Source organism: Squalius cephalus (assembly GCF_949319135.1).
Source record: "Squalius cephalus genome assembly, chromosome: 10".
Lineage (NCBI taxonomy): Eukaryota > Metazoa > Chordata > Actinopteri > Cypriniformes > Leuciscidae > Squalius > Squalius cephalus.
Window position 1 is genome coordinate 43,385,301 of NC_137131.1, and position 12,108 is coordinate 43,397,408.

General features: G+C 39.5%; 2 protein-coding genes across 3 annotated transcripts in view; one reads left to right on the forward strand and one right to left on the reverse strand.

Moving 5' to 3' along the window:
- LOC307165431 (G-protein coupled receptor 4-like) overlaps positions 1-12,108 on the forward strand; it is a 706,289-nt gene that overhangs the window by 106,442 nt on the left and 587,739 nt on the right. The gene's annotated exons all lie outside the window — the stretch shown is intronic.
- mbd5 (methyl-CpG binding domain protein 5) overlaps positions 192-12,108 on the reverse strand; it is a 34,851-nt gene continuing 22,934 nt past the window's right edge. For both annotated transcript variants that reach the window (XM_079884021.1, XM_079884022.1), the window contains exons 7-10: positions 9,285-10,247; positions 7,732-7,805; positions 3,941-4,016; positions 192-3,856 (exon numbers count right to left, since the gene is read on the reverse strand). In XM_079884021.1, coding sequence (XP_079740147.1) covers positions 3,797-3,856; positions 3,941-4,016; positions 7,732-7,805; positions 9,285-10,247 — 1,173 coding nt within the window. In that variant the 3' untranslated portion in view covers positions 192-3,796. The remainder of the gene's footprint in view (positions 3,857-3,940; positions 4,017-7,731; positions 7,806-9,284; positions 10,248-12,108) is intronic.

The window sequence follows — 12,108 nt, forward strand, 5'->3', positions numbered from 1 at the left end:
ATTTTCTCGCAATTTCAAGTTTTATATATACATTAATCAGACAATATTTTAGAGCAATTTTTACAAATGTGTATGTGGACAATAAAGCTAAACCATTGTGATACTGACTAGAATTAAACAGAAGTCTAGGTTAGATTTAAAAATGGTATTAAAACATGAATTAAAAAAGACAAAACAAACTATTATTCCTGAAGATCCGTCATATAAAGACACCAGTTTAGTGACCAGGTTTTAATTGAAACATTGGTGCAACATCATTTCAATGTCACATCACAGCATGACCTGTAATGTTCACAATATTTACAAAACTGCTGTTTAGGACATCTTTAAAAAAATCAATCGAAACAATAAGAAATTATGGACTTTAACAAACTAAACCTAACAGCCACATCAAAGCTATCAGAAACAAACAGAATCAAGTGCACAACATACTTTACAAAGTCGACTGCTGTAAAGTACATACTGGTGAGAAAATATATACTCAGATACGCATCGGGGAATATTGACATCAGAGAGGCTCGTAACACCAGTCAGATACCAATCAGAAAATAGCAAGCAAAGACGACAAAATAAAAATGTTCACACACACACACGCACACGCGCACACACACACACACACTCACTCACACACGGAGGAAATGAAAGACTCGAGAATAGAATGGAAAGGTTTTGGGCAACACTGACCACATGAACACAAAATGTATTTTGACCTTGAACAGTAAGACTTTGAACACAGAGCCGCATCATTGCACTGACAACAGAGTCGACTTCACCAGCACACACACACACACACGCACACACACACACACACACCAACCGTCTGTTCATGGGCTTCAATGATTTCACCTCTGGATATTTGTGTTGATATAGTTTTCAGATCCACTGCATGGAAATATTGCACTTCATTTTGTAGTGAACTTCCTGTCCAGCCCGAATCCGAGGAGAGACACCGGCCCAAACCCGGAGTTAGACCGGCCCGAGATTAGAGTTACTGAAGAGAGATCCTACACACACCTATAGAGTTTACACACAAAAAATAATTTAATAAGCTCTTCATCTTGAGTTAGTGTTACTGGCAGATGTGCCACAGTAGTTATATACAACCTGTCCTGACCCCAACGGTGACCTCTGACCTCCAGGGTGAGGCTCCTTCCAGTCTATGACCCCTAAAGCACAACTTCTTTTAGAATCCTATTAGAGCGTGAATCTGAATGATACCAGGACTTTCCTGAGTCTGTTCTACAGTTCATCGGTGTCTTTCATTAATGCAGTAATGACACATTATTACACGATCGGGTCGCGTTACAGACGCACTCAGGCGTGATCGGATGTCGGCCGGCCCATATGTACACGTTCTCGGACTGACCGCTACGAAAGCTTGTTTCTGCCACAGAATAAAAAAATTAAAGTCATTTTAATCTCAAAATTCACACTTTTTCTCAGAATTGCGCGATCTAAACCCACAATTGCGTGAAAAAACTCAGAACTGCGACTATCTCGCAACTGAAATAAAGTCAGAATTGTGAGACAATTGTTAGATGTAAACACGAATTCATAATTGAGTTTATATCTAAGAATTACGACTTTTTCAGAATTGCGACTATTTCTTAGAAATGCTACTATTTATCTCGCAATTCTGACTTTATAACTCAGGATTAAGGAATTAAATAAATTAAATAAATATAAACTCATAATACTGAGGGAAAAGTCAGAATTGTGAGTTTATATCTCAAAATTACAACTTTATTAGAATTACGGCTTCTCAAAATTGAGACTATTTCTCGGAATTCTGTCTTTATAACTTGCAATTGAAATTCTGAGATATAAACTCGCAACTGCGAGAAAAAAAGTCCAGATTGCGAGTTTATATCGGAATTCCGATTTTATATCTCAGAATTACAACTATTTCTCTTGTAATTCCCACTTTATAACTCAGAAATGAAATGAATTCAGAATTCTGAGATATAAACTTGAAATTGCGAGAAAAAATTCAGAATTGCGAGTTTATATAAGAATTGCGACTATCTTACGATTTTGACTTTTACACAATTGAAATAAAGTCAAAAAGACACAATTGTAAGATATAAAGACATAATTTTGTCTGAGTTTATATCAGAATAGTGTGACTATTTATCGCAATTCTGACTTTATAACTTGATTGAAATAAAGTCAGAATTCTGAGATATAAACTCGCAACAGTGAGAAAAAAGTCAGTTGTAATTTTGAGAAAGTTTACATCTCAAAATTACAACTTTCTTAGAATTACGACTTTCTCAAAATTGCCGCAATTGGCAAAAAAATTGAAAATAAAATCTGAATTACAACTTTCTCAGAATTACGACTATTAATCTTGCAATTCGGACTTGAACACGAAACGGCTGAAGAAGCATCTTTTTCAGCAACACTTGATCCATTAGCACTAACATTTTCCTTTCTCTTCTCTTCTATATCTATTAAAAATAAAATAAAACAGCGTTAAACTACTGGAAGGGTCATAGCACTTACATATTGTCCTACTGTTAGTTTCACTGCTTCTATTGCTCTTCTCATTTGTAAGTCGCTTTGGATAAAAGTGTCTGCTAAATGATTAAATGTAACAAATAAAGTCAGAATTGTAAGATATAAACTCCCAATTGCGAGAGATAAAGTCGCAATTACCTTTTTAATTCTTTTATTCTGTGGCGTAAACAAGTTCTCTCTAAAGTTCTCAGTGACTGACAGCATTCCCCTTCTGGACGTCAGAGAGATGAGGATCACACACTAATGATGAGTCTGAGACGAGCGGACGACGACACGAGCCTCTACTGTTCATTTCTTAACGAGAGAAACTTCAGGAGAGAAAATAATGAGTGCATTTAGAAAGGCAAAACAAACTAAAATAATACTGAAGGGTACGTGTGTGTGTGTGTGTGTGTGTGTGTGTGTGTGTGTGTGTGCGTATAAGGCTTTACCGAGCATGTGCCGTATTATTGCCAAGATTTACTGAACATGTCAGGGAGTTTCATACATCACTTCTAACACACATCATAAGGCCTCAGTTCTCCTCTATGTTGGCCAGTACAGTGTGAAACCAGTGTTTCATCGGTGTGGTCTAATATAACTCGAACTAATATGACAAAAGAAAAACAAAGTAACGGTATAAAGACAGAAAACATCACAGGACTGTATTAGTGTTTAGTGCTGGAAGACCTGAACTATATAGAGAAGCCCACAAGTCAAACCCACAACTAGCCCATCGAGCTGGTGAAGTCCACTCCGACACACTCACACACACACACACACACACACTCAAAATACAACTCAAACTGAAGCTTAGAAAAGTCTCAGATTGACTCTTATTCATCGTAATGTCGCAGGGCCTTATGGGCCGCAGAGACACTTCTGCTTTGTGTTTTGTACAGCTGAAGATAAAGTGTGCATCGAGTTGGCTTGTACATGTCATTATCCTACAGTATTTACACTTCTTCCCATGTTTTTACCATGAAACTTCTGTATTGTCTATATACACATTGAAAACATATCAGAAATATTTGGACTGTCTGTGTTCTTAAATGCAGGACTTTTTTTTTTTTTTTTTTTTTTTTTTTGCTTTTGCGATATTTTTCCTTGTACACTAGAAAAAAATAGTTCTTCAGCAAGTTGTCTTTGCTGCCTTTTCTAATTGGCTGATCCAGCACCTGTCAGTCACAGGGTGTGGGCGGGGCCACGGTGAGCGTCTGCTAGTGTGTAGCACCACGATCAGAGAGAGAGAGAGAGAGAGAGGGAGAGAGAGAGAGAGAGACACTGATCGCTGCTGTTATCTGGAGATCTTCCTCCTCTTGGGTTTGGGCAGTTTGACTTGACGATCCTGGTGAACCTGCAGATTGACAGACACATTCACTCAGTCAATCAGGTGTGTGAGAACCTCCATGTGATGTGTGTGTGTGTGTGTGACACTCACAGTTCCAGACATCTTGTCCAACTCACTCATGGCCTCATGGATCGCAGCTTCTAGATGATGATTCAGCTTTCCCGCCCTGCGAGAGAGAGACCGACACCAGACGCTTCAGTACAAGTAACGCATCTTTAAAGTCACCATAAATAAAAATAACCTTTTTTAATGGAATATTTCAGTTTATTCTAAATGATTTGTCGGTGCACATCATTATTCTTTTAATAATCTTGAATCAGAATAAGTTCTTCTCTGATGGCGAGGGCGGGGCTATAACCTGTCACTCATATGAGATCAGCCAATAGCAAACCACAACCATCCAATCAATTCCTCACAGACACAATCAAGCCCCGCCCACATTTGTTCATGTTCCACTCGGATACACTGCCATTCAAAAGTTTGGGATCTGTGAGATTTTTAATGTTTTTGAAGTCTCTTCTGCTCACCAAGGCATTTATTTAATTAAAAATACAAAAAAAACTGTAATATTGTTAAATATTATGACAATTTAAAATTACTGTTTTCTGTTTGAAAATATTTAAAAGTGTAATTTATTCCTGTGATCAAAGCTGAGTGTTCAGCATCATTACTCCAGTCTTCAGTGTCACATGATCCTTCAGAAATCACTCTAATATGATGATTTGATGCTCAAGAAACATTTATGATTATTAAAAAGTAGGGGTGCACGATATATCGGCCGCCGATATAATATCGGCCGATATGGTCATTTTTTTTACACATCGGTATCGTTCCGATGTCAAAAAATGGCCGATGTGAACAGGCCGATATTTGACGTGTGAAGTTGAAGATGAAGTTGACATGCTGACGCGAGACCGAGCAGTAGTGAACCGCCTGATAGAAATGCACATTTGATTCAGATGACATAAGCAGTCTGTTTTCTTTCGTTTTGAAGTGTTCTGTTTAAAAATAGATGTTTCAAGCTTTCTATATATGTGTTAATACAGGCAGGTAAGTTTCGGTTCATTTGAGACGCGCTCCAGTTCACGCGCCGTCGCCTTGCATGTCTTGATTAAATATTTTCTAATATTTACTTCTTATTTATTTTGGATGAAACATTGATCAAAATTAAGATACAATTAATACAAAACGAAATCAAATTTAAAGACAGGCTTTGTGCTTTCTGTTTGAGGTCTCTGTGAAAGTTTTAAAGCGGTCTTTCGGACGTGCGTAACAGAGAACTGTCCCGTCAGTAGCCTAACATTGTTAACGCAGTTATGTTTTTTCCCTCTTCATGACACATTTTTGATTGATCGTTTTTTTGACTTGTAGATATTTGAATATATTGCATGATATTTGATACCCGTTCGAATTTGATTTTTCTCAAAAGTGACAGCGCGTGTGATTTGTGGATTACTGATAAGCGCGAGTGGAGAAACAGGCGTTTATTTATTCATTCTCAGTGTTGAGAAACGTAGCCTTCATGTGTTACGTTATTGTGTTAATAATAACTAAAGTAGCCTACCTAATTATGTTACATATTTATTTTGTATGAAAACTAGCGCGTTCGTTACTGATACGTTGTATCAGTGCTGCGCGAGCTCTCCCTCACAAACACGGACGCGCGCACACAGAGAGAGAAGATAATTGTAAAATGAAAAATTGACGGGCTAAGTTTAAATTTTGTTCTTGGTTGTTGTTTTTTTTCTATCAAAATGTCAGAAAGCATTTTGTATTATCCATCCGTGTTTTTAAAATTCGTTAAATGACGGACGTTTTACTGTTAACACAGCCCATATGTCGGATTCGTCTTATAGCCTACTTGTTATTATTTTTAGAATAAGTGCTTCGTTATGCTATTATTGGACTCCTGTCTATTCATTGTCAACTGTTTTCTATAAATATGTTTGTATTGGCTAACATTTATTCAGCTAATGCGTGTGCTGTTTAAAATGTGCAATGTTCAAAGGCAAAGACAGCACGTCACAAATAGAAGCCCTATTCCCTGTGGTATTTAGTATCATATTTGGATATTGGAATAATAAATTAAGTAGCCTATCTTAATTGTACAAAATGTTCCTGGTTTTTTTTTTTTTTTTCTGTTTTCTAAGGGTTTCTTAATTTTAGACAAGTTGACCAGCACACATTATATGCAATGCAATATAATGCATGTGCGTCGTATGTGTGACATATTTTGCATACAGGTAAAGGTGCCCAATATCAGTCATTTCTAAAGTAAAAAAAAAAAAGTGTTTTGGAAAATAGCTCTTTATTTGATAATCATTAAAATTTGTTTTCTATACAGAGATATCGACATCGGTAAATATCGGTATCGGCCATAAAAACAATATTAATATCGGTTATCGGTATCGGCCACAATTTTCACATCGGTGCATCCCTATTAAAAAGTGCTGATTAAAAAATAAAAGCCATAATAATAAAATTATGAAACGAAAATGATTTAAAAAAAAAATAAGCAAGTGATTTCTTAAATTGGAGCTGACCTCTTTACATACTCCGACATATGAATATTTTCCTAATATTGCAATCGTTATCGTATTTACAACCTAAACACACGACTTATAACAGTGATATATAGACCTAAGATGGTACATGAGATGATGCTGTGGCTAGAGAAGGCGGACACCTCACCACTCATGAAGTTCTTGATCACACTTTATACTATATGTCTTTAACTACTATGCACTTGCATAAAAAATAATTGTTAGGAACAATGTCTTTGTCATAATAGTACTTAAAGTCACTTATTTTCCTTGACAGTGACGTCACCCATTAGTGCTCACTGGGGTTTACAGAGTGATGGAGATTCCTTGATTTAATGACATGTATCATTTTCTGTAAAGATGCTTGTAACGAATGTAATGTATTGTCAAATAAACGTGAATTGAACATAAAAGTGTGAACCTGTCACTAGAAATCAGATGGATAAGGAATAATTCATGTAGCTGTCGCAGATAATTTTCTTCACCTTTGAAAGGTTTTTGGTTTGTTTTGTTTTATAAATTTTGTGTAATACTTATGTGAGAATTGTATTGATCTACATGATAGTTTGGTAATAGTGACACCTACTGGGAAAAGGAGTAACATAAGACGTATTGGTCATGTGATTTTATTTTTTGCGTGCTCACCGGAAAAGGAAAAAGAAAAAAGATAAGAGAGAAACACGAGATGTTGCACACAAATCGAAAGAGGTAAAATAGAAAGAGTGTTTGATCAAAAAAGTCCCGATTGGAAAGCACACGGTATGTTTGTATGTATTTTGGTTATTGCTTATTTATAAGTTGATGTACTGTGTGTATTGATTTCAGTTTTAATGGGATATGTTTCGAGCGATGTCATGGCAGAATCGCTTCAACAAATTTGATTGTAATTTTTGTTTATTTTTCAGTTTTTTCACGGTGTCCATTCTATTTTTGTGATATGGAATATCCTGATTCCTGAAAGGAAGACATTAAAAGATCGAAGGCATCAGTTGAAGCGTGATTTTTCTGATCTGGAAAAACATTCAGGAGCCTGAACATTTATTAAATAATGTGTGAAGGCACTATCATCTCATTAAAGGGAGAATGTGATTGGGAAATACAGGAGGAACATTTTAAACACTTGCTGGCCGCAGATTTTACTGTGTAAATAGGACTGGACTATTATCCTGGCAACATCAACTTTAGATTTATTTGCCCACAAATAGCTTTTTTATTTGTTTTTTTTTACTGTTGTCAGTCGTACACAGCCGTCGCACACACCATTAAACATCCTCACTTGTAGATGTTTACCAGCATGAGGGTTTTAGGATCCCGACGTTACAGAGACAACACACTTACTTCCTGTTCTTCTTGCTGGCTCTGTCCAGCACCTGAAGGTCCTGTGTTAGTGTTTTCAGCTGCTCCGGCTCCACCTAGAGAGAGGGCAAACAGAGATCGTCACTGCAGCTCCAGATACACAACTTCTTAGCAGTAAACATTTACTACCGAAGATTTGAGACTTGACTTAATTCTTGTATCGCAAAGTGCACAGAGATCTGATATGCCGGACAATCTCTAGCATTTCCATCCAAAGCTGTGAATTTAACTTGGAATATCGCATAAAACATGTGTGAATAAAGCAGCGTTTCCATCTCATGTGTTCAAGAGAACGAAATCATCACTTCCTGGGAAATTGGTGCAAATTATCAGTAATAAAACTAAGTTTCTGCAATCTTCCTCTTTTTCCCTCCATCATAAACGAGTGTGTCAGAGCGTCAGACAAACACAGTAACCGCTGTCATGTTCTCTAGTGTTCGGATGCTGGTGTTCGGGAAAACACTCGTGTGTGTGAGACGCTTCTGGAGGGAATTACACCAAATCATCCTGATCACACACTTCGACTCCGGCGTTTCAGAAACACCAAACCAACATTAGAGACGCTGCGACGCCATTGGTCCACTGGTTACTCCAGTTATCCAATCACAGCCTGAGGGAAAGTCACATGAGTTTATTGTTGCACATCGAGGGATTTATTCAGTAAATGTGTTTCCATCGCATCATTTATGAGCATGTCTTCTTATCAGATAAAACGGGGATGGAAAAGCTACTGACAGGATTGAGTTCAGAGGTCATTACTTGCTCACCAAAAACAACCTTTGAAACAAATCTCACGGAGATGTTCAATGAAACAGGAACGCTTCTCTATAGCAAACCTGGCATATGATGTAACATTCTGTATTAGTGCTGGGCAACGATTAATTCATCCAAAATAAAAGTCTGCGTTTACATAATATATGTGTGTGTGTACTGTGTATAATTATTTTGTATATATAAATACACACACATGCATTTATACATTTAAGAAAAGTCTTATTTATATATAAAATATTTATATTTATATATAAATTATGTATAAATATATATACAGTATATACATGCAAATATCTCTTAAATACATACATGCAAATGCGTGTTTATAAACAAAATACAAACACAGTACACACATATATTATGTAAATTAATCATTGCCCAGCACTAATTATAACAGATAGAATTTCGCATTAGGCACCTTCAAAGGGATATATATAGAGGCAGTCTCTCTTACCTTGGCCTGTTCAGACAGGTGCATGCTGGGATTGTTGTGCATGAGGGATTTATTCAGTAAATGTGTTTCCATTGTAGTTTATGCACGTCTTATCAGATCAAGAATGGATGGAAATGTAGCTACTGACAGGATTGATTTCATCAAATCTCATTTTTTCATTACTTGCTCACCAAAAACAACCTCTGAAACAAATCTCACGAGATGTTCAATGAAACCGGAAATGCTGCTCTATAGCAGAAGTGGCATATGATGTTTCCTTAACATTTAGGCATTAGGGATATAAACAGGATGAGGCAGTCTCTCTTACCTTGGCCTGTTCAGACAGTTGCATGCTGGGATTGTGTCCATGCTCCTCTCTCATCAGTTTGTTAGGCCAGGCGGGGAAGCCTTTGATCGGCCAGACCAGCTCTCCCACGTGTAAGGCCCTGGGCCTGTAGTGCATCAGTTCTGCTGAGGGCGAGTCGGGGTGCCGGAGCTCCTCCTCGCTGCTGAGACTCTTCGTGTCCGAGGGGCTTGGCGCACAGTGTCCGTTAAAGTGCCCGTTGAAGTGAGCGTAGTCTTTGAGCAGCGGCCCCTCGAGGCTCGTGGAGGAGCCGGGCGACTGGTCGTCATCGTATCCGCCGCGAGCCATCGTGCCGTTCACCTGCTCTCTCACGCGCTGGTTAAACCGTTCGTGGGGTTCGTGAGTCTCCGTCGGACAGTCCATGATGGGCTTTCTCTCGGACTTGCTGACACGCGTGTTGCTGTGCACGTGCGTGGAGCACTCGAGGAACTCCTCGCCTCTCCAGTGCGCGTGATTGGACTCGTCCCAGTGTGGGCGGGGCGAGCGGAAATACTCGTGCGCGTCCGAGCCGTCGGGCGTGTTCTTCTCGCGCTCCGAGCTCCTGCGCGTGTGGTTGTGCTGCAGCCGGCTGCGCTGGATCTGGGAGAGCGTCTCGTTGGCCTCAGAGCTGCGCGGCGCGTGGATGACGGCGTTGACGGCGTGAGGTAGGCTGAGCGGCTGGCCGATGGAGGCGGTGAAGGCACTCATGGCGCTGAGCGCGGGGACGGGGCTCGCCTGCGTGCTGACGCTCATGCCGGTGGTGATGGTCACATGCATGCCTTTGCCGGCGGCGTCCACCACCGCTCTGTAGATCGCGTCCACCGACTCCACCGATCCTCCCGCCATCGAAGCATCGTGACCCTGTAGCTTCGGCTGAGGCTCTCGGTACATGCCCGCGTCTCCGGAGTGAGATGTCATCCCAGGCTGGGCGCCGTCAGGCATGCACCCCTGAGCAAATGCCAAAAACATGTCATTCATTTAGGCTACGTTTACATGCAACCAAATAATCCGTTAGTAATCGAATTGACGACTCTAAATCGCACTGAAAAGCCTTCCTGTAAACACCTTAATCGATCCGACTGAGCTCGATCCCAATGAAATCTCGATCGGATTGAAAGGGGGGGGGGGATTCCTTTTCTAATCCGATCGAGAGAACATGTAAACACTTGATCGGATTGAAAAGCGAAACTGAAAGGACTGCGCATGTGCAATGACGCAGAAATAGCGTAATGACACGCAGAACAAGCTGTTCTTCTGTTGAATAAATTGTTGTATAAACGAGTGTCCCGTCGTTCTATAATCCTCCTTTCTCTGCGTCTGTGAAGTGGAGCAGGACAACGGCCCACCAGTGCTCGTTTCAGACTCTCATCCACAGACGACTGGTTTTGGGCATTTATATTGGGTGATAAATATAACAAAACAACGTCTGACGCTTAAATTTTACATGGCGTGAGAAAGTCACATAAACCATGCGAAATCAAACTGAAACGGATTTTCAGAAATGCGTATAAAGAAACCACACAAGGATGTAGCTTGAAACGGATTTTTTTTTTAAAAAAAGAAAAAGAAAAAAAGACATTTCATGTGATTTTTTGATGCTCACATTATCTAATTCTGATCGGATTTCAATCGGATATGCACAAAAATCGGATTTGGACTTTGCGGTGAAGGAATTTCACTTGCGGTAATTTTAAATGGCTCAATAGCGCGATATGCACTACTATCACCATTTATTTATTTTGATTTATTTATATTTATTTGTTGCTAAATAAATAAGTGTTACGATGTAGTCAGCATGCACAAAAACTAGTATATATTCAATAACCACAATGTAGCCGAAACTAAACAGCGTCTCTGCGCATTGAAAGGCTGTCACTCAGCGCAGTTACATTGTTACCGCAACGAAACCGTTCATTCAATGAACACATTCAAAAACGCTGATTCATTACAAGATAGTATTGAAACAAGGTGTTCATTATTTTTAACTTTGAACTCCACTTTTCAAGGCTCAGCTGAGCAGCAATGCGTCGCATGGGTAACACTGAAGCTGATGCTTCGCTTAATAGAGACCATGGCATTGATTCAATGCGTGACTCACTGATTTTTGTTTCCCGCAGCTTCCTCGCGCTGTGGATGCTGACCAGCGCTGTCGCTGATGCCATTCATGGTAAATACCCTTAAACGTTAAAAGGATGACACGACAAATATTTCGCTTTCCTTGGACACGGCAGCCTTTTCACGAATATATGACTTGACCTCAAAGACAGACGCAGGTCATCGCACGCGCTCAGTCGATCTCTCCCATTCACTGTCTGTTTAGGCTTAAGTGCAAATGTGCAAGTGCACCATGATAAACAGTCTTGTTATCATTATTAACTTATTTAACACTCAATACACATTAGGGCTGAACGATATTCTGTTTTAACATCGACATCGCGATGTGCGAATGAGCGATAGTCACATCGCCGGAACATGCGATGTGAAGGGTAGTAGCACCCATAGTGTATTAAGAGAACGGTAGCACCAGGGTAGCACACAGTAAACACGAGTTTGTTGTATGGCTTTTTGCTGGGGTGACTTGCACGTTCCGCGTGCTTGCACAGTGATTGGTTCGCAGTGCCGCAGCTCACCGCGCTCACAGCCAACATTCACGCTAAAAATGGGCGACGAAGAGGATCCGCCGCAAATTTTTTTTATTTCGTACCAAAAAGAAAGTCTAAATCAGCTATTTGGGACTATTTCGTCTACAAAAAGGAGGATGTTGACCAAAAAGAGGTACTTTGCTGGAGTGTTATAAAGTTGTGGATGG